At 44.3% G+C, this 27302-nt stretch overlaps 1 protein-coding gene across 1 annotated transcript in view; it reads left to right on the top strand.

The window, feature by feature from the left end:
- The first annotated feature begins 6847 nt into the window (after window positions 1-6847).
- The window catches only part of PARP12 (poly(ADP-ribose) polymerase family member 12), a 31259-nt gene continuing 10804 nt past the window's right edge, over window positions 6848-27302 (top strand). Inside the window, exons 1-8 of the mRNA XM_073323012.1 lie at window positions 6848-7368; window positions 10421-10556; window positions 11907-12171; window positions 14323-14424; window positions 19392-19515; window positions 21194-21371; window positions 21899-22019; window positions 25664-25760. Coding sequence (XP_073179113.1) covers window positions 7034-7368; window positions 10421-10556; window positions 11907-12171; window positions 14323-14424; window positions 19392-19515; window positions 21194-21371; window positions 21899-22019; window positions 25664-25760 — 1358 coding nt within the window. The 5' untranslated portion in view covers window positions 6848-7033. The remainder of the gene's footprint in view (window positions 7369-10420; window positions 10557-11906; window positions 12172-14322; window positions 14425-19391; window positions 19516-21193; window positions 21372-21898; window positions 22020-25663; window positions 25761-27302) is intronic.

Here is a 27302-nt window from a genome sequence, read left to right as displayed (position 1 = left end):
TCAGTCTGAGTCTTATCATGGGCAGAGATCTGGGGAAGGTTGGATGGCATGTTGCTTAAAAATCTGTCTTTGTCATGGCTTTGCTTTTTTAAAATTTTTGGGTGAATGTAATCAAAGTATTTTTGTTAAAAAAAATATGTGAATACTTGCTGGCAGGGGAGAGGCATTTTTGGGAGTGGAGGAGGGGAGGATAGGGATAAGAGGGGTTTGGGGCTGTATTGAGGGGAAGAAGGATAAATAGGGATGGGTGGTAGAGGAGGTAAGATGGGTTGTGGGGCTCAGGTGAGGGACGCATGGGGGTGAGTGGCAGCAGAGGTGCTCGGGGAGAGTAGGGGCAGGAGCACCTTTCAGCTTCACGTTCTCCCCTTCTGAGTGTGCCAAGAGCTGGGGTGGTCTGAGCCCCACTCCTTACCTCCCTACTTTTGAGCTGGAATGTGGGGGTCCCTGAGTGTGCCTGAGCCCTGCTCCTGGGCTTACTGTGTATATATGCCAGGATCTGGGGCCCTCCGCCCCTTGAGGGGAGTCTGATCCCTCTCCATGTGCCTTCTTAGATGAGCCAGGATCTGGGGGCTTGGGGTGGAGGGAAGCCTGGACAAAATAGCATGGTAGGGGTTGGCCGGCTGGCCTGGAATGAACAGGACTGGTTGGTGGGGCTGAGTGGAGGAAGGGAGAAAGCTATAGAAACATAGAATAGAATAATAGAATATCAGGGTTGGAAGGGACCTCAGGAGGTCATCTAGTCCAACCCCCTGCTCAAAGCAGGACCTAATATAGGGCCAGGATGACTAGTTCACTTGGCTCACAACTGCACCAATGACCACTAATTCTTACCAAGCCTTCTTTCTGTTAAAAATAACTAGAAAATTAGATGGATCCCCCCCCCCCAAAGTTAACACAGAATTAAGGTTCCTTAGTGACTGCTCTTGTCTGTCCACAATGGTGAGTTCAGCAAACCTCAGACTTCAGAAAACCAGGAGGAGCAAGGGTGCAGCAGACTCAGGGGAAGGGGCAGGGGCCTTGGGGGAAGGAGTGGAGTGGGACTGGGGCCTGGGGCAGAACCAGAGGTTGAGCAGTGAGCACCCTTTAGCACATTGGAAAGTTGGCGCTCATAGCTCCAGCCCCAGAGTTGGCACCTATGCAAGGAGCCACATATTTACCTCTGAAGAGCTGCATGTGGCTCCGAAGCCACAGATTGGCCATCCCTGCTATTGTCCCTCTGCAAATTTGTGTACACAGTCAATCCCTTTCCTCTCTCTAAAAGTGCAAAGTTTCAAAAAGTTCGATTAATAGAAGATTATTGGGAGTGGAATAGATCTGGACAAGGAGAAGAAGTCTGGACATAAATGTGAGAAGGGAGGGACGGCAGTGGAAACCAAAGTGAAACTGTTTGAGCAACAAATTCCAGAAGTCTTGAGGTCTTTCTGAGTGTAGCCTTCATTGATTTGACATCTACCATACCATTCTCTCACTAGAAGGGAAAACCTATAATGGCAGCAGGCCGTAAATGGAACCCAGTTTGGGAATATTTTAATGAAGTTCCCCTACCTGTGGGTAAGACAGGCATGTGTGCAAAATGCAAACAGTGCAACAAAGAAATGCAAGGCATGGTTGCCTGAATGAAACAACATCATGAGAAGTGTTCCTTCTCAGGAGGAAGCTGCATTGAAGATGATGAAAGAAACATGTCTGAACATGCAGGATCTTCAGGTTGGTAAACTTTTTTATTTCATACTTCTTCCTTAAGAACTGCCTGTCTTCCTTCTAGACTATTCCTGAATTCTCATGTTTGAGCAAAATATATAGTTGTTACTCTATGGTACTATCATTTTAGATGCAATTGTGATAAAAAATGAATAGCTGAAATAGGCAGATCTTCCTTTTACAATTTCACCTTTAAAGTAGTACTGATTGTCAGTGAATGCAATGAGTAATACTAAATAAGCAGTATGGTAATAATAATTAAATAACTGCATTGATTTATTTTGTTTAGGAGAATCCATCCTCAATATACAGGATTCTGAAGACTATCCACCCTCAAGAACACCATCATTTTCTATAGTTTCAGAGTTATCTGCCAATGATAGTATTTCAGTCACATCATATATGTCACATAGCCACAGTATATCACCTGTAGCAAAAAGAAAAAAAAATCTCCATCATCCAGAAACAACCATAGATAAGTTTGTGATAAGAACCAGCAGATTACAAAAAGAGGTAATTGATGAAAAAATTGCCCAGTTTGTTTATGCAGCAAACTCTGCTTTCCGTATAATTGAGAACCCACACTTCATTAACATGGTTCAGTCTTAAGACCAGGATACAGTCCACCCAACAGAGCAGATGTCGCAGGCAAACTGCTGGATAAAGCGTATGAAAGAGAAATTGAGCAGTGTGCAAAAGGTCTAGAGGGTAAAATTGTTAACCTGAGTTTTGATGTGTGGAACAATGTCCACAATGATCCTGTTGTATGTGCTTGTGCGACAACAGAAGAAGGGATTGCTTTTCTTACAGAAACAATAGATAAATCAGGAAATGCACACACCGCAGAATACTTACAAGAAGTAGCAGTAAAAGCTATAACAAACTGTGAAAAAAAATTCAAATGTCTAGTATGCAGCTTGGTCACAGACAATGTTGCAAATGTATCCAAGATGAGAAGAAATTATTTAGAAGAGAGTCCCAAGCTAACAACATATGGTTGCGGTGCTCATTTGACGCACCTCCTAGCCAAAGACTTCAGTGTCCAGAAATAAAGGCTAATGTTGTTGAAATTGCAAAATACTTCTGTAACAACAACTTTGCAGCAGCTGCTCTGAAAAAAGTGGGAGGAACCAAGCTAACTCTCCCACACGACATGCGATGGAACTCAGTAGTGGACTGTTTTGAGCACTATATCAAGAACTGGCCTAATCTGGTGAAAGTTTGTGAACAAACTTGTGAAAAAATAGATGGCATTGTCACAGCCAAAGTTCTCAACACTGGGCTTAAGAGAAATGTTGAACACATGCTGAGTACCCTGAAGCCTATTTCTGTAGCCTTGAACAAAATGCAGGGAAATAGCTGTTTTATTGCTGATGCTGTTGAAATTTGGAAGTTAAAACTGAGTGAGATCTTAAAAAGAGAAATATGCAATGACAGAATTAAATTAGAAACATTAAAAAATGAGTGGGACAAGCACTGACTCCAGCTCATTTTCTTGCAAATATTCTCAATATTTGGTACCAGGGTCAAACCTTAATTGCTGAAGAAAAGGAGTTGGCTATGACATGGCTATGACATCCAGCAATCATCCCTCCATAATGCCAGCTATAATAAACTTCAGAGCTAAGGGTGAACCATTCAAGAAATATATGTTTGCTGATGATGCTTTAAAGCAGGGGTCTCAAACTCAATTTACCTTAGGTCCAGTGCCTCAAATCCTCCCAGCGGGCCAATAATGTCACTGACGATGGCGTTCAGAAAAGAAAATGTTTATATTGTATTTTTTATTTGGAATTTCTTAGAAATAATAAAACTGTCATAAAACTTTGTACAATTCTTCACCTGCCAGAGAGTTTTTAATGTTTGCCAGTTACCTGGCAACACTTCAGTTCTGTCAGCTTGTTGATGTTTGGCCTCAGTGACTGAGCAGTTGAAACCTTCAGGATTGCAGCAAGGTGGGCATCAGATAGTTGTGTTCGGTATTTTGACTTGTTTATATTCACTGTGGAAAAAAGTGATGTTGCCTCCATGGCTGACTCTGCCTGGTGACCAGTGATGGTATCTCTGTCCCCCTCCCCCAGCCAATGGGAGCTGTGGGGGGGCGGCGCCTCCAGCAGACATTGCCGGCAGCGTGTCTACCTGCATCTCTCCTCTGCGGGCCGCAGTGGGGAGGTTCTTGGGCCGCAGATGGCCTGCGGGCCGGGACTTCGAGATCCCTGCTTTAAAGAAAGTCACACCAGTGAACTGGTGGAAGTCACTTAAGCACTTGGATAATCTCACTTTTAACAGCAGTAGCTTCTTCCGCCGGTGTAGAAAGAATATTTTCTGCCTTTGAACTAATTCATTCCAAATTGAGAAATCGTTTGGGACCTGAAAAAGCAGGAAAGCTTATTTTTCTTTTCCAGATTATGAACAAACAGGAAATTGAAGGTGAAGACGACCGAGTTAGCTGCTGAAGCCAATATTTTAAGTTTCTCATGTTGACCTGGCTGACACAGTCAATTTAATTTTTTTTTTAAAATATTTCATTAACTATTTTAGTTAAAACATTTTTAATAAAAACAAACTTGATTTTAAAAGTCTTGAATGTTTAACTAAATTCAAAAATTCATATGCTTGTTTTGTTAAAATATTATACGTTTGCTGTTGAAGAAAAAAAATTCAGAATACATAACGTTGTTTTAGTTGAATAAAACAATTTAAATGTCTGTTTGGTGATGTTCTCCTCCTAATACAGCATGACAAGAAAATCCTCCAAATATTAATGGTTAACCTGTTGAATTGGAGATAGTTCACCTCCCAATGACTTCATAAATATCTGCTTCAATTACCTGTGGTAAATGAAATAACCAAACAATCATTAATTTTCTGATATAGCTGTAAAACTAATCTGAAAAGTTTTCAAAATAAATCACTTAAAAATGTATAGTGTGTACCTTCTAAAAATGAAACCTACATCTATCTCTGAGTTGTGAAGAATATGTATTAAGGTTTATAACAACCGACAAGAATGCACTTTTATGTAGAAATCCATGATTAAACTGAGTCTTCCTGGCTAGTGATTTAAATCATGATTTGATTTAAATCATATCCACCTTGACCCTAACTCCGCATTTCCTGGTTTTCTGAAATTTTGTTGAACTCTACATTCTGGAAGGACATGAGCAGTCACTGGGAAACCCTAATTTTTCATAAACAAAGATTTTTTTTTGCCATGCATTTATATTATTTGTATTGCAGTAGTGCTAGAACAGTGTTTCTCAAACTTTTACACTGGTGACCCCTTTCACATGGCAACCCTGCTTATAAATTAAAACAACTTTTTAATATATTTAACACTATTATAAATGCTGGAGGCAGAGCAGGGTTTGGGATGGAGGCTGACAGCTCGTGACCCCTCATGTAATAACCTCGCAACTGCCTGAGGGGTCCCGACCCCCAGTTTGAGAACTCCTGGCCTAGAAGCCCCCATTAAAGACCAGAGACCCATTGTACTACACACTGTGTACGCACATAATAAAAAGGTGATCTCTGCCCCAATAAGAGTTTACAAGCCATGTGTGTCACAATGTTGTGCCATGCTTTCATTGCAGTGCAATGAAATGGCATTGACCAACACAGGGGTGAGCAAACTATGGCCCATGGGCCGTATCCAGTCCCTCAGAACTTTGGATCCAGCCCTCCCATTGGCCAGGAATGGGAAACTGCGGCCAATGGGAGCTTTGGGGAATACCTGGAGGCGCAGCAAGGGCAGCGAGCAGAACCCTCTGCCCCCTCTCTCCCAGCGACCGCAGGAACATGGTGCCAGCCACTTCCGGGAGCAGCGTGGGGACAGGGCAGGTTCCCTGCCTGCTTGCCCTGGGCTTGGTGCGCGCCGCTGCCACCCCAGAGCTGCTCCAGGTAAGTGGCACTGGGCTGGAGCCCGAACCCCTCCTGCACCCCGCACCCCAACTCTCTGCTCAGAGCCCCCTGCCACACCCTGCACCCCAACCCTCTGAGCTCCCTGCCGCACCCCTCCTGCACCCCAACTCCTTGCCCTGAGCCCCAGTCGCAACCCCCCTGCACCCCAACCCCCTGCCCTGAGCCCCTGCCACACCCCGCAGCCCTCCTGCACCCCAACCCCCTGCCCTGAGCTCCCTGCTGCACCTTGCACCCCTCCTGCACACCAACCCCCTGCCCTGAGCCCCCTCCCGCATTCCACACCCCTCCCTGAACCCCTACCCTGAGCCCCCTCCTGTACACCACACCCCTCCTCTGCCCCAACCCCTTGCCCTGAGCCCCTTCCTGCACACCACACTCCCTCCTGCACCCCAACCCCCTGCCCTGGCCCTGCATGCAATTTCCCCATCCAGATGTGGCCCTCCAGCCAAAAAGTTTGCCCACCCCTGGACTAACAAGTAATAAATCTTAGCTCTTATATAGCAGTTTTCATCAGTAGATCATAAGGAGCTGTATAAAGGAGGGAAGTGTCCCCCTTTACAGATAGGGGAAACTGAGGGACAGAGAGGGGCTGTGATGTAAAAAACTTGATATCACACACGGAAGCCCGTCCTGTGGGTGGGGCAATCATGTAATTTAGGTGACCTGGATTTCAACCTCACCACCAGGAAAAACCGGACAAACTCTTTGCACCTGGGTACATGCTAAGGACACGACTTATTCCATTTAGAGGTGGCTAATCTTTGAGAGCTGCTGTAAACGTCTTGAAGAAGAGCTAAACATCGAGGGCTGTGTGCACGACATGGCTGCAGTCAGCATCTCTGCTGGGTTTGTAGGCACGCCCCAGCTTGGGGGGGCGGAAAGGGAGCCAGGCCGCGAGGGATGGGTGAGGCTGGAGAAGCAGCATCAGGAGAGCTGGTGTGATACCCGTGTGGAGGGCAAAGTCAGTGGCAGCCGCGGACTTAGCGCGGGCCGCTGAGGGAGCCTGAGGCCAAGGCGTCAAGATGCTGTTTACGGCGCAGCGTGCTCGCCACCCCCCGGCTGCAGCGGCCCGGGAGGGCAGGCAGGTCCGTGCATTGGCCACCGGGCTGATCTGCAGCGGAACTTCCTGGAGGGGCGACTCCGCCTCCCCGACCCGCGGCGGCAGCTAATACAGCGGTGCCGGGTCACGGGTGCTACATGGGGACGCCCTCAGGCCGGGGGCGGCTCGGGCTCCCGCGGGGGGGCGGGTAGGGTAGGGTAGCTGCGCGAAGATCCGCTTTCAGTTTCGTTTCTCTGCGGGAGGCTCACAACAATAAAGAGGCTGCAGGGAGCGCCGGGGCGGAGCTGCACTAAGTGGTCGGGGAGAGGGCACCCGGCGGCGGCGGCGGCGGGGGGTTCGGAGCTGCCCGGGATGGCCCGGCCCGCGCTGCCCAGCCAGGCGCTGCGGGCGCTCTGCTCCGCCGGCGGCTCCCTGGAGCAGGGCGAGCTGTCGCGGCGGCTCCCGGCCCTGAGTCCCAGCCTGGACAACCTGTTGCTGGCGGAGCCGGAGCGGTTCACGCTGGTGACCCGGCCGGGGCCCGGCTCGCCCGGCGGCCCGCCCCAGGAGCAGCAGGTGGTGGTGGCCACGAGCGCGGTGCGGCTGTGCCCGGAGCACGGCGGGCCGGGACCCGGCTGCGGGGGCCAGTGCGGCCAGCTCCACATCTGCCGGTACTTCCTGTACGGCAACTGCCGCTACCAGCGCACCAGGTGAGCCGGGGTCACCCCCGGGGTTCTGGGGACCCCCCCCGGCCATTCCCCTCCCCTGGGGGAGCCTGGATCCACCCCCTCTGGCCATTCCCCCACACCCCTCCCGTGGGGGATGGGCCCCCTGCCTAGGCTGGGCCCACTACATCCACTTCCATTGTCAGTGAGTGCCACCCAAACTGTTCAAGGGGGCGCCCCCTCTTTTGTGGGACAGACCCTCAGGGCTGCTGGGTCAGGACCACACACCCAGTGTCTGCTCAGGAGTTGGTGTTCATTTCCTCTCCCCTTCCCACTTGATATATTTCAGTGCAAGATGTGGATGGGGGGGGGGGAGGGGGGTTTACACCTCAAAGGGAAGAGTGCAAGGGGGTGTGCAACTGGTTTTGTTTTTCTGATTATGGGCCTTGACTTTCAAAAGTTTAGAAAACCAGGAATTGATCATTGTTACTCACCGGGGGATAGATTGTTCCATGGTATGAGGAAATCTTTGCTATTTTTCTTCTGGGATATATGTTTTTTTCTTCCATGTGAAAGACATGCCATTAGTTGTTAGAGCATTTAGTGCACTGGATGAGGTACACCATATATTGTGATAGGCATGTGTAGAACCCATGCATCTTGAAAGGTGTGTCGTGGGGGGCACTGATCATCATAGTAGTGTGTCTGTCTGCAGGGTTTGCATCTGTTGTTCTGAAGAGAGAAAGTGGATTTATGGCTTATTACAACAATCTGTAACCCGCTAAACCCCTCATCCCCAGCTGCCATTTTCCCTCCTTCTGTCCTTGTCCTTCCTATAACTGGAGGGATGTTAATGGGCCACTTCACCTTGAATGGTGCCTTGAAATATCTGTTAACTACTTATGCTAAAAACAATCTCTTCCACGTTGTATTTAGCTGTGATGCTCTGAGGAGATTCTCAGACTTAAGCCCTGTGTACACCAGCAAGTTTCTGTGCAGTAAAGCAGCTTTCTGTGCTGTAACTCCCGAGGTGTACACGCTGCCAAGCCACCTAGTGCACAGAAACTGTGCAGTTGTATTGCTCTAAAAAAACCAGAGATGTACAGCTTTGTGTGTTGTGGTGCCAGTGTAGACACGGTGGCGATTACAGCGCTGCAATTGGCCTCCAGGAGGTGTCCCACAATGCCTGTTCCCACCTCTCTCTCGGGTCATCAGTTTGAACTCTACTGCCCTGCCCTCAGGTGACCAACCGTGAGCCCCACCCTGTACATTCCTTCCTGTTTGCTCGGTGATGCATGTAGTGGTCTCAGCGCATCTGTCATAAATATAAAGGGAAGGGTAAACCCCTTTGAAATCCCTGCTGGCCAGGGGAAAGCTCCTCTCACCTGCTCCAGTTTTTAAAATAAGCATGTTTCCTCCTCTACATGTGTGTTCTTGCAGAGACCTGATGTCTTATACCCCTTTGAAGAGGTGTGCCTCTCTCGCCCCTTTCCGTCTCTTCTTCTCAGTTGTGTTCAGCCTAAATTGTTGCCCATTTTCCTACATGTTGAAGAGAGCGAAGAAGTGATGTAGGACTCTAGGTAGGGCCCTAGAGAGAGTAAGGTTATAAGGGGACAAGATGTGTGGGAAGGGCATGAGCGTTGATTAAGTTTGGGGGGAGAAGACCTCCTCTCAGTCATATACACCCATCCTTAAATTTGTCTCTGATGAGTTAGACTGTGGTCAGAATGGCACCCCCATTTGCAAATGGCTTATGGCTAAGGAAGCTGTGGAGCTGGAAACTCTGCTCATTATACTTCCCCTATGGCAATTGCAGTGCTAGTTGTACTTCTGGCCCCTCTGTGTCTGTGAGTGCATCTACCTCAGGTGTCCAGCCTCATGCCTTTACCGCTCGTGGGGTGGAATTTTGCAGTTCTCTCACTCCTAGTCTGGTCCCTGGCTACAGTATCCTGTGTATCAGTGGTGCTGGGTTTAGCCCCTGTCAGGGCCGTCCCTAGCAATTCTGGGGCCCTATGCATGAGCAGAGGGGGCTGGCCCCAGGCCTCCGCAGGGGTGGGGGGCTGGCTAGGGGGGCAGAGAGGAACCACCCACCAGCGGCGCGGCTGGGGGCGGGGTCACTGCACTTCCCGCCGCCAGTGAGTGCAGGCCTAGCCCTGCTGAACTCCTCAGGGGAGTGGGGGCAGGGCGGGGGCAGGAAGAGCTAGAGCAGGGGCGGGAGCAGCACGCAGCTGCCCAGGGCACCAGGAAATTTGGTGCCCCAAATTTCCTGGTGCTCTACGCAGCTGCGTACGGGTGAGGACGGCCCTGGCCCCTGTGCGTCGTCTTTCTTTTTTTTATCATGAGCCATTGTGTCCTTCCTGCTTGTTTTTCCATATTGCTTAGTATAAAAGGGAGGCTCTATGTTCATACAGTAAACATCCCAATAACCCAGGTCAACATACAGTATTACAGAGCAGTTCCATTTTTTCCCACACACCCTTCTGGTAGGAGGTCACTTTTAAAGGCTTGTGCTTACAGCTCCTAGATACTAGCTCACAAATAATTTACCCCAGAGTGATTCAGGCTGACTTTTTGTTTAACCCTGAGAATTCGAGATCTGTCTGCAACCTTACCTAAAGACCCTGATGGTTGCAGCATATGTGTGTGTATGCAGAATGCATTTCAGTCTATTAAGGAAGAACAAATGTTACTAACACAGTAAAATTGTCTACTACAGACAAGACCTCTGTTCAAATTTGAAGACTTTCTTTGCGACCACGAGGATTAGAGGGTTGATTTAAATGGGGGAAAAGTGGGGGACACAAGCACAAACATGCAGGAATTTAAAAGTAATCTTCAATTATGTGATTACATAGTTCACAAGATCCCTTATAGGCAGACTACTTAGAATCATGGAGATCCACAAAGACTAATGCATCATACAAATAATCACTTATATACTGATTGTGAATATTTTATGCTGCTCAAGTTTAGTAGTGTACTTGTGATAGGAGAGCTAGAAATATAAACCCTTATTCCTGCTTTTTCATCCTGGAGTGTAACTACCATGTAATCTGGTTACGTATCCTCCTTTATGTCTGGTTTTCTTAACCTGTAGGAAAGAGTGCAAGTTTGTTCATAACTTTCAGTCAGAGCATAACCTCCGTGTCCTAAAAATACATGGGCTTCAAAACTTAAATGATGATGAGTTGCGCCAGCTCTTGCTTCAAAATGATTCTTCGCTCTTGCCTGAGGTGAGTGCAATATATTATGCCCTTTGCAACTAGTATCATGAAAAGAAAGAATAATGGCACTGGCACACACTGTGATGGTGAGGTGTGTAGGCCCTGATCCTGCAACATTTGTAATTGTAGTTAACTTTATTACTGAGAGTAATTTTACTGAAGTAAAATCAACCATGTGCGGAAGCATTTGCAGGATCAGTGTCTTGTTTTTTACATATTTCCTTCATGGCTCAGGCGCGGTACCTCATTACTGACCTGCAACACCCCTGCTGTTCTAATTTTTTTTTTTAATGGATATTGCAGATCAGATTGAAGTGTATTGACCGAGCTTTATCAGAAATTGAGTCTGGAATATCAGAAGTGTTATGATTTAAGACTGAAGTGCATTAGCAGAGCTAGATGGTAGAAACTAGCTTTTCATGAGACCCAGGTTCATTCAGAATAAAAAATAAATCCCAAACACACAGGACTAATGGCTTTCAAGAAACTAGACATGCTAATTTAATAGCTCTTTTATCTTTTAAAAATGTTCTAATGTAATTTATACAATGATTTTTTGTATTGACTTTCTATAAATCTTTCTGTTCTTTAGTATTTAATCATCCATAATATAAATCTGTAGTACTGGGTGTTACCTGTTCAGAAAGGATTAACAAAAGAGAAACTCAAATGGTCTCAACTTGCATGACTAGAATTTACAAGGAAATTTAAATTCAAAACCTATCTTCTTAAAACACTAAAGATGAGAAATCAAACACAGCAAAATTAGCAACCTAAAGAGTTGACGTTCTTACAGAAAGAGCAACTCAACCATGCCAAATGTGTACGAGTTAGAGTAAAATTCAATTTGCCATCATCGAAGTGGGCCTAAATGAGTTTGTTGCAGATGTTTGAGTCTGCCCAAAAGCCCATTCTAAACCAGGGGTACCCAACCAGAGCATTTCATAAGGCCTGTGGCCTGCTTCAACACAATATACTAATAGCCAATTCATTAGTATTTTGTCATCATGTTTACATCATTTTAGTTTACACAAGGGTGTAGAATGTATCTATGTACAGTATTGTCTATTTATCTAAATACATACAAAACAAGCTGAATTTAAAATATAAATCAATACAGGCGACTTTAAATCTTATTAAAATATGTAGAATCTGTTTGGCCCACACAAGGTTATACTTAGTTTACGTGGCCCTCCTGTGTAATAAGTTGGGCCCCACTGTTCTAAACAGTAGCCGTGGTGCAGAAAAACCCTTATACATTTCTTCATGGCTTTTTGTTTTTGTTTTGAGTGTGTATGAGCAAGAAAGTGGCCAAAATCTACTACTTGCCCTCGAGTTGTTGTTTTTTCTCTTTCCCAGGTATGCATGCATTATAACAAAGGTGATGGACTCTATGGGTCTTGTACCTTCAAGAAGATCTGCACCAAACTCCATATATGCCAGTACTACTTGCAAGGAGAGTGCAGATTTGGCAGTAGTTGCAAGCGATCACATGACATTTTAAATCTGGAGTGTTATGAAAAACTGGAGAGGCGGGGAATGAGCCCGAACCTGATTGCCAAACTGCCTTCTATCTTCAGGAACATGTATGACATCAAAAATGGCGCTTCTTCACCATGCAAAGGTAAAACACTTAATTCTTTTTAAAACATAAGGGAAGGAGATGACAGTGAGCCTAGCATTAGCACAGATCTCTGCTAGATAGGGGAAACTGAAATTGAGACTTAGCTCTAGTTCTTATTAGGGGTTGCCAATTTGGTTGGACGTATTCCTGGAGGTTTCATCACATGACATAACCTTGAATTCCTGGAGACTCCAGGACAATCCTGGAGGGTTGGCAACCCTGCTACCAGGTGAGGGACCTTCTCTCTCTTTATAAACATCCCCCTTGTCAAATTCTTCTCTAGGAAGTAAGGACCATCACAAACCTCACCACTTTCCACTCCAAGTACAAGGTGAAGTTCTTTGACCTTTCCTTCTCTAACATAAACACAGAGTAACAGGTATATGTATATATTAAACAAAAAAGAAAACGTCACACAGTGCCAAAACAAGAAACTCCATTGCATGTGCTTCTCTCTTTGGGGAGAGGATGAGAGGACAAACATGTGACAGAAGTGTAGTCACATTGCTTTATGGTCAGCGTTCAGATACTGTGGTGATGAGTGTGGTATTAAAAACTTCTATAGAACAGAAGAGTAGGACTGGAAATGGGAAGAAAGGGATTCTTTATTATAGTTCTGGTGGAAGTGGGTTAAGCAGAGAGAGAACGCATTAAAGGAAGGGCAGGCTTTTTGTGTGTGTGTGTGTGAGATTTTATATACTTCTCCACCTTTCTCTTATCTAGGTTGTCTAGCATGAGAAGCCATGGAAAGCAGTGTCCTAATTGCTTCTAATAGCTTTAATGTTTTCTATTCCTTTTCCGCTTACATTTTTAAACTATGCTAAATTAATTAAAGGACTGCACAGTAGAAAAACAGAATGTGTAACTGCCATCTGATCACTCAGCTCTCTTGTGTACCTTTGGAACCACGGCAGTTCTAAATTGTAGACTCTGTGTTAAAAGGTGGCAAGGTGAATAGGTGTCTGGGATACCTACATAACTTGTGTGTTTTGAAACAATAAGGCTGTTACTCCACTGGTTGGGGTGATGTAGATATCTTTCTTAGTAAGCCAAGCAAGTCTGATTCATGATATTCTGTAACTGATCTGACTAAGTCTGGAGAAGGGGACTAGGAGGCAAGCTTTCTGGGTTCTGTTTCCAGATGTGCCATTGACTGTCTGTGTAACCTTGGTCAAGTCATTTAACATCTCTCTGCCTTCATTTCACTGTCTGTTTGATTCTGTTCTTGTATTGTATTGTTACAATACACCTAAAAACTGAATTCAAGAAACTAAATAGAGACCCAGAAGTCAAATTCAGAGGTGATGGGAAGGCTAAGTTATAGGCAATAAATAAAAATTCATAGTCCGTGACCTGTTCATGACTTTTACCAAAAATACCCCTGACTAAATCTCTACTTCTGAGGCCCTGCTGCTCCGGGCTCTCCCCTGGACTACTGCTTCGGCAGTCTGTGGGACCAGCTGCACCGGCAGTCCCTGGGGCCTCCCGAGCAGTGGCTGGCCCCAGGGACTGTTGGAGCAGGTGGCCCTGGGTCACTCCAGCAGCAGCTGGTGCGGCTGGCCCTGGGGACCACCGGAACAGGTGGCCCCAGGGCCAGCTGCTTGGGTGGCCCTGAAGTCAGCTGCACCAGCTGTTGCAGAAGTCCCGGGGGTCGTGGAAAGTCACGGAATCCGTGACCTCCATGAAAGAATTGCAGCCTTAGTGATGAGTAAAGGTATCTAAGTTACATCTGTAAGGGAATCTAAGTTAGGTATCATTTACATGCTCAGGATCTAAAAATGTAAGTTGGACCAAATTAGGGACTGTCTATATTACAAAACAAAGAACAGGCTTATGTAATTGGACTAATGGCTTGGACAAAATGACAAAGGCTTTAGTTTTGTTATGGAACATAGTTAAACCCCATCTATGCTGTAAAATGTAAGTATGTTATGACTTTTTGTTATATGTAGTAACTATGTGCCTGAATCTATTTTTGTTGTGGGGAGGCTTCACCTTCAGTCTTCTTGGAATTGGATCAGAGTCGTGTAGTTACAAAGTCTCTTCATGTGTGTCTTCTCTAAACATAAGTGCATTTTTTTGGGAGAACTTGTTGAAACTAAGCATACAAGAGCTATTTATAAATGACACCTCTTGTTTCTTCCTTTGTAGCAAGAAGAGACAGTCTTAGTCAGGTATCCCTGAATACAAAGAGTAATGAAGAATTAGACGAGATCTGCTTGTACTACATAAGGAAAAGTTGTAGCTTTCAAGGTAAGTCGTCATGATACTAGCAAGTCGCATTAATTTTTCCTTTATCTTAGAATGTGTGTGGGTCGGTTTTTTGTTTTGTTTTTAATTAGTTACCAAATAGTCCTATGGTATAGCCTGTATAATGATTTTACTCAGTAAAAATGACTGGAAGCTGGTCTTCACTTCCAAATAAGACCTTTTTCCTTTCTCCCCACCGTCCCTAGGCTGTACACTTTGCCACAAGGCCATTGTTGCTAGTCTCTTCCTCCATCTACGAAGGCTGAAACAGCACTGCTCCATGAAGTCGTGACCCTTCTTCCTTTACCATCTATGCAGCCCTCATTTTGTTTCTAGTATTGGTCTTTTTTTCCCCCTTTACTTCTGCTTGACACAGAAAGAATCTCTTGAGAACATCAGTTTGGGGCAAACCCACGCGGATTCTCTTTCCAGATCCCTAAGGTTGCCCTTGATTCTGTTGACTCTCCCTTCATTTACGTCACTGTTACAACAATGTGGAGTCTCTGTGACAGTTCCACCACCTGCTGCCATGTATCCTTTCTCTTGTCGTATTGCGTGTTCTGGTAACCAGAAAACACCAGACAGTACTTCTTATCACAGATGGTGTTGGCAACAGGCTTAACATAGTAGATTTTAGATTTAGTAGTAATCAGACCTGTCTAGTATGTACCCAAGAGTTCTGAAGGCCCTTAAGTATGAAGTATAGTCTCATTTTCTAAAAAGCTACTGTTCCAGAGGACTGAAAGGTAGCAAATGTTGTATCTGTATTTCAGAGAAGATGCTAGGGGTGATATGTGGAATTCCAGGCCAATAAATCTTACATCTGTACCCAGCTAACTGGTTGAAATGATAATTTTAAAACAGGTGACTCAAACACCTGGAGGATCATTACATGATGATCTGTTTTCTGCAAAGGAAAATGGTATCTCACTAATCTAATAGAATTCTTTGAATGTGTCAAACTACACCTATATCCAGTAGCTGGCAATTTTTTTAGCTGTTCAAAAGGCCTTTGACAAGGTCCCTCACAAAACACTACTAAAGAAGCAAAATCGTCATGGGGTGAGAGGCAAAGTATTGCCATGGATCAAAAACTAGCTAGGAGTTAGAAAACCGAGTATGATTAAATAGTCAGCTTTCATCCTGGCAAAAGGTTAACACTGAGATACCTCAAGGCTATGTACCGGGTACAGAATTTAATATATTTATGAATGCTCTGGAAAAGGGAGCAAAGTAGCAGAATTTGCATATGACACAAGTTGTTTAGGCCTGGTCTACACTACATGGTTAGGTCAATGTAAGCTGCCATGCGTCAACCTAAGGGTGGAAGTGTCTACACTTAAATTTGGCTCCCGCTGATATAAGTGCCTCTCTACGCCGATTTAGTAACACCTCCACAATGGCGTAGAACCACGGTTAGTGTAATTAGGTCGACGCAGTGTCAGTTTAGACACTGTTGCTTATGTTGACTGTTGTTGGCTTTCAGAAGCCGTCCCACAATGCCCCACACTGACAGTACAATCAATACAAGCGCTCCTAGTGTGGACACGTACCACCAATACAAGGAGCCACGTGCACGTGAACACAAGCAATATAATAACTGGTGGCTGTATGCTGGCATAAGTTAGGTCAAAATAATTGTGTAGTGTTAGACATGGCCTTAGATTAGTCAAGACCAGGAGGGATTGAGGAACTTCGGAAAGACCTAACTAAGCTAGGTCAATGGACGATGAGGTGGCAATTAAAGTTGAGTGTCAATAAATGAAAGTTAACGCACATTGGAGGGAAAACTTTTAAACTACTAGCATACTTTTCAAGGTTCTGAATTAACTGTATTAGCTCCGGGTAGGAACCTGGGTCTCACTGTAGACAGCTCACTGTAGATCTCTGATTGATGCACAGCTGCCATCAGAAAACAAACACTGTTAGGATGGAATGGAGAATAACACGGGAACATTATAATGCCTCATATCAATTGTGTGGCCTCATCTGGAATACTGGGTATGGTACTGGCCATCCCATCTTAAAAAAAGATACGGGAAAGTCAAAGGGAGTTCTGAAAAAGGCAACAAGAATGATCAAGGGCATGGGAAAACTTTCATGAAGAGTAACTGAAAAGATTGAATTGCCTTTTCTTAAAGAGGTGACATGATAAAATTAGCAAACAGTATAGACTAGGGTTAGTATGGTCTAGAGAAGGTAGATTGGGAGCTTGTGTTCTCCTGTTGCATAACACAAGAACAAAGAGATTTTTAATTAAATTAAAAAGTGGCAAAACTGATAAAAGAAATATTTTTCCACAGTGTGTACTTTACACTGTGAAACCTGTTGCTACAGAAAGTCATTGAGACTAGGAGCTTAGCAAGATTCAAAAAGGGATTGGACATTTATACGGATAACAAGAGTATCAAGAGTTGTCATGATTATTGCTAATACATTTTGGAAGGGATATTAAACCTCAAGTTTCAGGGCTTATGCAGTCTCTAATTATATCTCATTCCTATATCTAATGTGGTGACGTGGGGATGAAGCATATTATCCCATATCTGCCTACAGCAGGGTTCTTACACCTTCCTCTGAAGCAGTGGCACTGTCAGAGGCTGGATACTAGATTAGATGGAATGTAGGAATTGCTGTACTGATCAGATCTAGTGTCTTAGGGACACAGGATAGTCTTGCTCCCTTTCAGTACTTGAGCTTGTCTACACACTGGCACTTTACAGCGCTGCAACTTTCTTGCTCAGGGGGTGTGAATTCCCCCCCCCCCCCCACAGTGCTGTAAAGTGCCAGTGTAGACAGTGCACCAGCATTGGGAGCTACGCCTCTCATGGAGGTGTTTGTTGTTTTTTTAATAGTGCAGGGAGAGCTCTCTCCCAGGGCTGGTGCTGCAACTACACAGCCACGTTAAAGTGCTGCCAGTGAAGACATGCCCCTTGTCTCTTTAAGGCTGTTTGAACTGTTATCTGACCTCAGCCTCCTCTCATTCCGAGCATCCTCCAACTTGTCAGGGTGAAGTAGCTGTTGCTGCTGTCTGTGTGTGGTTGCATGTCTCCTTCTCTGTTTCTATTCCTCGTTGCCATGTTCACCTTTCATCCTTTTCCCTGCTCATGGTCTCAGCCTGCTGCCTCTCTGCTGATGGTGCCTCTTTTTTCATAATTTTGTGCAGTGTGGTTTCTTTGACTTCAGCTGCTGTTCAAGGTCCTCTGCCTGTTGCTCTAGAATGAAAAACAGCTTGAACTTCGTGCATACAAACTTTTTTTTGGTCTTTACTCTTCCTGGTGAGGAGTTTTATGTTAACTCAGTAGCTGTGCATATCTACACTTCTTAGTATGAGCCCTGTCTCAGTCACAAAATGCCTATATTGTCAAGAGGGACAGTGGTAGCTGTCCTGCAGTGGCTTGAATGTGAGTGCAGTCTGGGGCAGACTGTGCAGAAGCAGGGCACAAACCACAAACTAGTTGTGAGTTCTATACTTAGATTTCACCAACCAATTATCAAGTGTGAACTCCTCAGGCACTAAAACAGCGTTAACATAGAGTCGCAGACTGTCTCCTTGGGTACTCCAATCTGTCTTGCCACCCAGGTGAGTTTATCTTTGTGATAGCTCGTCCCTTTGAGGATACAGACTAACACGGCTGCTACTCTGAAACAATATTCAGGTTACTCCCAGTCCAAAAGGACTAGTCACTTACTCCAGGGTCAGTTTCATTAGAGAACTCAAACCAGTGACGCTTGTAGCTAATCTATAATAATTTATCTAAAGACTTATTAACTAGGAAGAGGAAATAAGAGAGTAATTTACAAGGTTAAAGCAGGTAAATGTAAGTACACAAATGGATTACAATCTTAGGTTCCAAAAGATGATAGAAGCTGTTTCTAATATTCAAGCTCTGTATGTCATTTAGTGCTTCCCCAAGCTAAGCAGCTGGGGATCCCTTGCTTATGCTTAGAAATCTTGCCCTCCTAAAATCCAAATAACATAGTTACTGTTTCTTCTTGTTAGGGACTTCCTCCCCCCCAGAGTTCAAACTGATGGGATGAGTACACACTTGGATCTCCTCTTCATTTGGTGGGGGGAGGAATGCAATTAACAGAGTCTTTGATGTTTCACAATGGCTCATTTGGTTTCAGTGGGCCTTCTTGACAGCAGGTTCTAATACCTTCTGTAGAAAGCCAGAATTTTACATTAATTAATGTTTCTTTTCTGTTTGATAACTGACTGACTTACACAATTAAGTATTTGCATCGCAATCCTCTGTAATATCACCTTATAACATGGGGTGCAGATGTTGTCAGTGACATTAATACATACAAGCATTTCATAAAGTCTAAACACTAAACACATTTTTATAAATCTAATACCTATTTTAAGAATATTAACACACAGGTTCCAGCATGGTATTTGTTGGTGTTCAGTTGAGAGTTAGTGGTTTTGGCAGGAGCTGGCACCTGGTCTGCCAGCATCACAGTGGAAAGAGGACTGGACTGTTCGAACAGCATCAGCTTGGGGAGCGACAGATATTAACTCCGGGAATCTAACTGGGTCTCCCACTCTCATTGTCAACAAGGTCACCAGTGTAATCTATTTGGTTGGAAAAAATATTTATTTAATCCATTGAGGGGATTTTAGTTCATAGTAACATATGACCTTATAGATTTAAAGCAAACACACACCCATCACCGCCACCGCAATTCCATCCTTAATAGTATTTTTTCAACACAAGCAAAGAATGCGGTGGGACTACAGCAGGGGGTCCCTCCTGGTCACAACTGAATCACTTTTGTTGGCCAGTGTATGGAAGCTTGCATTGAGATGTCTGTGCTGTACCTATTCAGTAGGTGGACGCTTTCTAGTGCTGTGTACCTGGAACCTTCACAAGCATTAGATTCCAATACACAGACCCAGAAAAATCATCTTGTGTTAGGCCATAGAACTAATACAGCTTCATTTCATTTTTACCTTTTTTTAGATAAGTGTATCAGAGTTCATTTTCATTTGCCATATAGATGGCAGATCTTGGAAGGTGCCCTGTGGAAGGACTTGAAGGATATGGAGAAAATTGAAAAGGCATATTGTGACCCCAGTAATAACAGGTATAAACTGTTAGTAATTTACTAATGTTTATGGTTTTCCTTCTAAAAGTGAAATACTGATCTAGATCCTTAGCTGGCATAAATTGACACAGCTCCATTAAAGCTGATACCTAAACTGCTTCATTTTATTTAGTGAATCAATGGGATTTAGCTGATTTACACCAGCTGACAGATCTAACTCCCTGGTTGTTTGTTGTAGCCTGGGATCCATCTTGGGCGTTTATGGGTTATGCTATAGATCTGAGTGGCTAGCTCACTTGTTTGTTGTTCTGCACTATTGCAAAAAGGGATTATTTACAATGGAGATTATGGGAAAACTTTTGAAGAAAATAATTTAGACTAAAATATTCTTGAAAATTTGTCCTGTTTTGACTAGCTGTTGTCCTGATTCATCCCTGCCTTTATGACAGAGTGCTTCTCCTTTACCATTGTAGTATCATATTGAGGTAGTGCATGACTCTTCTCTCATTCCAGCAAGGAGTCCTTGCAGGTAGGAGATGTGGGAGGATTAGAGCTGAGAGAGAGAGACAGCTGAGGGGCATAAGTAGCAATTGCAAAGGTGGGAATAACTTCAGAAAGCTTTAGAATTGCTATGGTAGTGCAAAGAAGATATTGGAGGAGACTCATACTAGGGATGTAAATATCATTTAAAAAGCTAAATGGTTAACCAAGGTCCCTCCGGCCGGCGCGGGGCGGCCGGGGCTGGGGTCCCTCCAGTTGGCGCGGGGCGGCCGGGGCTGAGGTCGCTCCGGCTGGCATGGGGCGGCCAGGGCTGGGAGTTAATGGTTGCGGTCAGTTAACAGTAAGCCTAATGCTAACCGGTTAACCTTTTACATCCCCAACTCATGCCAATATATGGTATAATGTACTGGAATATGTATATGGGCCACTTACTTAAAAAGGTCTCACATTCTACCTGGTCTCGGCTTCTAATGTCTCATGGCCTGAAAAAAGAACAGCACTACTGCTGCTACTAACAGCCAAGAGAGTCTCTGGCGTCTGTAGTGATGATGAGCTTTTGGAAGAAACTGTTGAAGTTCTGTTTCCCAAGTTGCATGTCTGTGGCTAGTGGCCACTATGCACTGGAAATAATAACGAGAGGATTGGAGCAGCTGATGAACATATCTGTTGATTAGCCCATGCTTATGTTGGATCAAAGCCTATTCAAAGCCTGACTTAAGCTATAAGTGAAATTGAGTTTTGAGGGTCTTATCCATTAATTCATATCACAAAATCACTGCAATATCCGCAGTCTTCTGTTCCTGCTTTAGGGGGATCAAAAGACAAGAGGTGTTCCAGGTCAGAATATAAGGAATTAGCAGAAGTGTGTGTGACGTTTACACATGCACATTTTATGTCTGACTCAAGAACCACTATATCATGACTCTGATCTCTATAAGATATGATTTCATATAGATTTACAATATTGTGTCTTAAACTTTGGCACCATATACAATACAAAATAATACGCATGTATGGGCGGTGTAAGGGGTGAATAGTGATTGTTGTAGGAATCATAACTTTACACTTCACCCTGGGGGGCACTTACATTACTTTGACACTGGGCATAATATTTTGCATTATGTTTATGGATCTATGACTCAGAAGTTACAAGTAGGCTCAACTGACTGATGCTAACTTTTTCTTTCTTTTTAAACCCTTTGGCCCTCTCACACAGGTTTTCATACAGTGGCTTGCAGTATATATATTTTCAGAATATGACCTGTGGCTCTGCCAAAGTTAGGCGCCTCTCCACAGCATCATCCGTGACCAAACCCCCTCACTTCATTCTTACAACAGATTGGCTCTGGTACTGGAAGGATGAATATGGTGTGTGGCGTGAATATGGAACAGAAGTAAGTGTGTAGATGAAAGGCAGCTCCCCAACCTGATTGCATTAAATCTGTGGAAACTATCGGAAGCTCTATGGGCTGTCTTTTTTATTTTAATAGTCTTTTGATCAAATTTGGGCTCAGAGGATTAATAATGGGATATGGAGACTTTAACTTTTAGGTTCAATGGCCCAGATACAGAGCAGTCAGAAGCGACGAAGTCATGACTGACTGACGTCTGTTCAGTGCGTTGTCTGAAATAGGTGCCAGGTATTTCCACCTGTTTTCATTGCTTGAAATGTAACCTTCTCTTTCCTTCAGTGTTTCTTGACATTCCAGATTAAGCAGCACACTCTCCCGCTCCCCATTCCCATCTCCATCTTGGGAGTTGGGGAAGGTTTCTCTGTCTACCTGTTGGTGGATGGCCCTTATTTTAAAGGGCAGTAGCACACAGGCCTGTAAGACCACAGCCGCCACAGAACAGATACTTATACTTTCTCATTTTGAGAAGATTAAGAAAAATCTTTCTTCTTTTGGTTCTGACCTGACAGGATGATGATCATGATGCTTCCACAGTATACAGCAGTGACCTGGAGCACGCTTATCTAGCAAAAGAACTTCCAACATTGCAGTTCAAAGCTGGGAGACATGAATATGAACTCAACTTTAAAGGTACGTTGTGGTTTTTTTTCTTTTTCTTCCTTTCAGATATGTTGTGTAAACTATGTTAATAGAGGAGAAGTTAAGATATTAATCTTACTTTGTGGTGGTCAAAGGAAAAGGGAATCCATTAAAGCTCTCAATACAAGAGCTAGGTTTCAGAGTAGCAGCCGTGTTAGTCTGTATTCGCAAAAAGAAAAGGTGTACTTGTGGCACCTTAGAGACTAACACATTTATTTGAGCATAAGCTTTCGTGAGCTACAGCTCATTTAATCGAATGCATTCAAGAGCTAGACACCCTGAATAAACTGATGTGCCTATTTGGACTGAATTTTTTTTTTAAATTAAAAAGCCTCCACTGCAAGATTCAGCTGATTTGTGAAAAGTTGCATTGTTTTTTGACACTAAGAGTGTGAAAGAATCATAGAAGAATCTGTAAACCAGCTTCCAACTTCCTTTTAAAAACAGGTTAACAGCTAGAAGAGGAATACTTAAGCAAAGCTTACTTTTCTTTAGCCACGAGTAAAGAAGCCTGAAAACTAGCTTAGTCTTTTCTCATGGATTTCTCATTCTGGTTATGGAAAGTAATGAGCCCTAAGGAATAGACTGCAAACCAGTTTCCAGGTTCTCTCACTACTGGTTTAAGGAGAAGAAAGCCTTTGCTTTTTTTAGTTTATAAATCTTAAACGTTATTTACATATTGCTCCCACCGCTGTTAAATCACTATTAGGCAGGCTGGGCACTTCTTAATCTCTTCCATGTGGCTCTTTCTCTGTTAATGCCACAAATGTCCTTTTAGAGCCAGCCAGCCACCCCCCAGAACTGGGCTTAAAATAAGATGAATGTTTTTTTGTCTTTGTTTTAAATCATGCATCCATTTCCTAGTTGAAGATAGGTTTGGCATAGAGTCCAGACAGTCGTTACTTAGTGTTTTACCAGGAGGTTATTGTGGAACCATTGCCACAAATAATAAACTTCCCCCTCTGCTGCTTTCTCCAGGAATCTAGTTTCAGGTGTGAAGTTTTATACACCTGAATCTCTCTTGCAGGGCAAAGGACAGAAGCCCTGACTTCATGCTGATTCTGGCCTGTTCCAGAGGCTAGCATGACATCCAGTATAAATTAGAGCAGTCTTAAGGCCTACCCTAACTTAAAGTAGCTTTCCCACAGCCACCAACGGGCTGCTCTGTAATCCCGAAGAGCTGGAGTGTAGGTTGCTAGCAAGCAGAGTGGCCAGACTATGGCTCTGTCTGCCTGGGAAAGATGAAGTAGCGGGTTAACCATGTCAGAACTTAAAGCAGTGCTTCAAAGGTGACCAGATACTCAAACTTGAAGCTAAGACCACTAATTATCCCCTCTTATGAGAATTTACTCCCCTTCTCACCTCTTCCCCAGACCTGCTATCCATACCCTTGGAGAAGCACAAACCACCTGGACTGGTCATCTGGCTCCACTCAGACTCGCTAGTACTAGTGTATGCTTGACTCTCTGCTACTGTTGCCTTCTACCCAGAAAAAGAGGCAAAAGGGAAACATGAACTTCCTACTGGAAGTTATGCTGGAACTCAGTCTATACACCTGTAAGTAGCATGGAGTTCCCATCCTGCTCTGAAGAGAGTATAAAACTCCTACCTAAACTACTTTCTGGTAACTTAATACAATGTAAACTTCACTCTGAGCTTACTCCCCAAGCTTAGCAATTCTAGGGGTTTTCCCTGCGGAGCCTCTTTTTCTCTCTCTCTCTCTCTCTTTCCCTGAAAGAGAGACCCCATCCTTTTTTAAAATCTGGTTGGGGATGATAGTATCCATTTGGTGGTATGACTTGACAACAGTTGCAGTACATGGTCAGGTAGCGTACAAGCCCTGGATAAGAGGATGACTCTGAAAAACCATGTATCCTTATGCAGGCACCAGAAGGAAAGTTTATCACTGTGCTGGCCCTGGACCAGCATGTGGACAAAGGGGAGGTGACTTACAGCTCCCTGTATTAGGGACAGCCAGGGCTTGGTTTGGCCCCAGGCATGGTCTAGGGTAGACCTCTGGCCTGTTCTAATTTGTGTCCCTCTGCTAATGTGGTGAGCAGAATTGCTGGATTAAAAATTCCACAGCCGCATTACCTCTTCCCTGACGTACCTCCTTTCTCTTCCTGGATTGTCTCCTGCACTCCAAAGGTGTGGGGAGGGAATTTGCGGTGTTGTCATAAAGCTTTGGTAGTTCTGGGTCTTGCATCATTAGACACTTCTTCATTCAGGAAGTGGAGGCTGAGAACTGAAAGCCAAAAAATAAAAGTTTGATCAGGATGGGAAACGCAACTGAAACTTTCTACTTTAAAGAAAGAAATAGAGAGAGAAAGAAAGAAATAGAATAAAAAATTGGGAACTATGACCACCCTTTTAAAAAGTCACTTTATTGTTCGTAAGCATGATGCAGAATGGGTGCAGTTTTCCTTTAAGACCATTTATTAGAAAGCATCCTCATTCTTCCAAGTATCATGAGCAAGTTACTTAGCTTGTAGAGGCCATATCTGTGTATTTTTAGTGTGCTAAGAGCATCAGATGAAAGCCAGTTACCTCTGCAAGAAATTAAGCTATTGTAGGTCAGTTCCTTAGAAATACTCGAGTAACCAGTGGGGATTGTTCCTTCAATCCAGCTCTTTATTTTTGTGAACAAATACAGACATCTTTGCCTGGACAGCCCAAATGGTATAACATTCTGGCTTGTTTTCCAAAAATAAGGTTTCTGTTTTTATTTATATTTAAAAATCTAGGAGCCTGGATTTTTTTGGGTTTTGTTTAGGGACAGTAAATGCGATACAAAGGCCTTGTAGACACACACACAGTTTAGGTCAATGCAGCTGCATTGCTCAGGGTCTGAAAAATCCACATACCTGAGAGTCATAACTGTGCTGACTTAACCCCAAGTGTAGATGCAGCTAGATTGACAGAAGAATGTTACTGTCACTCAAGGAGGTTAAGTTCCTGCAGCAATGGGGGAAAAGCCCCTTCCATCTGAGCTGTGGGGTTATGCCAGCATAACTGTGCTGTTAGAGTCCCTGTAGTGAAGTCTTTCATTCCTGGGTCATTGGTTCAAATCCAGGCTACCATGTGTTGCCAGTCAATGAAAGTTGGTGGCCTGTGACGGCTGTTTGGTACCCTATTTGAAGAGTTAATGGTCCAAGTATAGCTGTAAGGGGAGAGAGGTGTCCACACACATTGTGGCCTTTGTTGACAGCGTTTAGGGAGAGGCTGAAACCTGAGTGTGAAGAATGCAGCTACCCATTCTATAGAGGTGGTTCTTCCAGGTGAAGGTTGAAGCACACGATCAGAACAGTGTGGGGACACTTCCACAACTGCTACCTATGATACATCCATTCTCTCCATAGCCCTAGAAAGTGAAGTGAAGTATCTGTCATTTCCTCTAGATTTCAGAGCAAACCTATTTTAAAAAAAAAAATTTGAGTCAGAATTCTCCTATTTGATCTACATAGTAGACCTTGGCTCCTGTAGTCTGTGACGCAAATGGGAGTTTGCTGCATGTAGTAAGAGTGGGACATTGGCATCGTTAGGTGGCAGTCTTGGCAGAGTGTCTTAATGGAGAATTTTGCCCCAAACGTGAAGATTGTTGAAAGAGAAATTTGCTGTCTGTGCTGTGTTTTCAGCCATGAATCAGAGAAACCTTCGCTATAAGACACAGAGAGAGGTTTGCAGGAGACCCAAATTCATCTCCCCGCAAGATGTGGAAAAACGGAGAACCAGGTAAACTACAGCTACTCTACTCTGAGGTGGTGGCTACATTTGTATTCATGCAGTACTATGCAGTGTCTTGCAGAGAGAGTGTGAGTACTAAGCAAAAGTAAAAAGAGTGTTTTTAAGACAATTTGTAAGAGGAATTGATACTCTTGGAGGGAAAGCGAGGAGTGTATGTGAAGTGGAAAGAGTTTTAGATATGGCTGTACCTATGGGTCCCGAACACCCTACCTGACTGAGAAGAGGCTGGATCAAGATGAAAAAGGTTGCATAAGCAGATGGGAGAGAGGTCAGTTCTTTGGGGGCAGGGTCTTTTGTTGAATATGGCTGTAAAGGAGCTGGCACAATGGGGCCGTGAAATGTCTGAGACATCTAGGCACTACTGCACTATAAATGTTAATTATAATAATAGTGAGGTAGGATGGAATGTGTCTGAAAACTGAGAGCAATTTCAGATAGAATTCAACAAATGTGAAGGTAAGCAAGGATTAATTTCTGTATGTAATAGCCCACATGAGTTGGTTGAGTTCAGGATACTGACACAGGGAAGAAAGGTAAGCAGCAGGATATGGACCCTGGACTTCAGGAAAGCAGACTTCGACTCCCTCAGGGAATGGATGGGTAGGATCCCCTGGGGGACTAACATGAAGGGGAAAGGAGTCCAGGAGAGCTGGCTGTATTTCAAGGAATCCCTGTTGAGGTTACAGGGACAAACCATCCCGATGAGTTGAAAGAATAGTAAATATGGCAGGCGACCAGCTTGGCTTAACGGTGAAATCCTAGCGGATCTTAAACATAAAAAAAAACTTACAAGAAGTGGAAGGTTGGACATATGACCAGGGAAGAGTATAAAAATATTGCTTGGGCATGTAGGAATGAAATCAGGAGGGCCAAATTGCACCTGGAGCTGCAGCTAGCAAGAGATGTCAAGAGTAACAAGAAGGGTTTCTTCAGGTATGTTGGCAACAAGAAGAAAGCCAAGGAAAGTGTGGGCCCCTTACTGAATGAGGGAGGCAACCTAGTGACAGAGGATGTGGAAAAAGCTAATGTGCTCAATGCTTTTTTTGCCTCTGTCTTCACTAACAAGGACAGCTCCCAGACTGCTGCGCTGGGCATCACAACATGGGGAGTAGATGGCCAGCCCTCTGTGGAGAAAGAGGTGGTTAGGGACTATTTAGAAAAGCTGGACGTGCACAAGTCCATGGGGCCGGACGAGTTGCATCCGAGAGTGCTGAAGGAATTGGCGGCTGTGATTGCAGAGCCATTGGCCATTATCTTTGAAAACTCGTGGCGAACGGGGGAAGTCCCGGATGACTGGAAAAAGGCTAATGTAGTGCCAATCTTTAAAAAGGGGAAGAAGGAGGATCCTGGGAACTACAGGCCAGTCAGCCTCACCTCAGTCCCCGGAAAAATCATGGAGCAGGTCCTCAAAGAATCAATCCTGAAGCACTTACACGAGAGGAAAGTGATCAGGAACAGTCAGCATGGATTCACCAAGGGAAGGTCATGCCTGACTAATCTAATCGCCTTCTATGATGAGATTACTGGTTC

The sequence above is a fragment of the Lepidochelys kempii genome, chromosome 1 (genome assembly GCF_965140265.1).
Source record: "Lepidochelys kempii isolate rLepKem1 chromosome 1, rLepKem1.hap2, whole genome shotgun sequence".
NCBI classification, from domain to species: Eukaryota; Metazoa; Chordata; order Testudines; family Cheloniidae; genus Lepidochelys; species Lepidochelys kempii.
The sequence above is the reverse complement of the archived record's forward strand: the minus strand, read 5'-3'. Positions and strand labels throughout refer to the sequence as shown.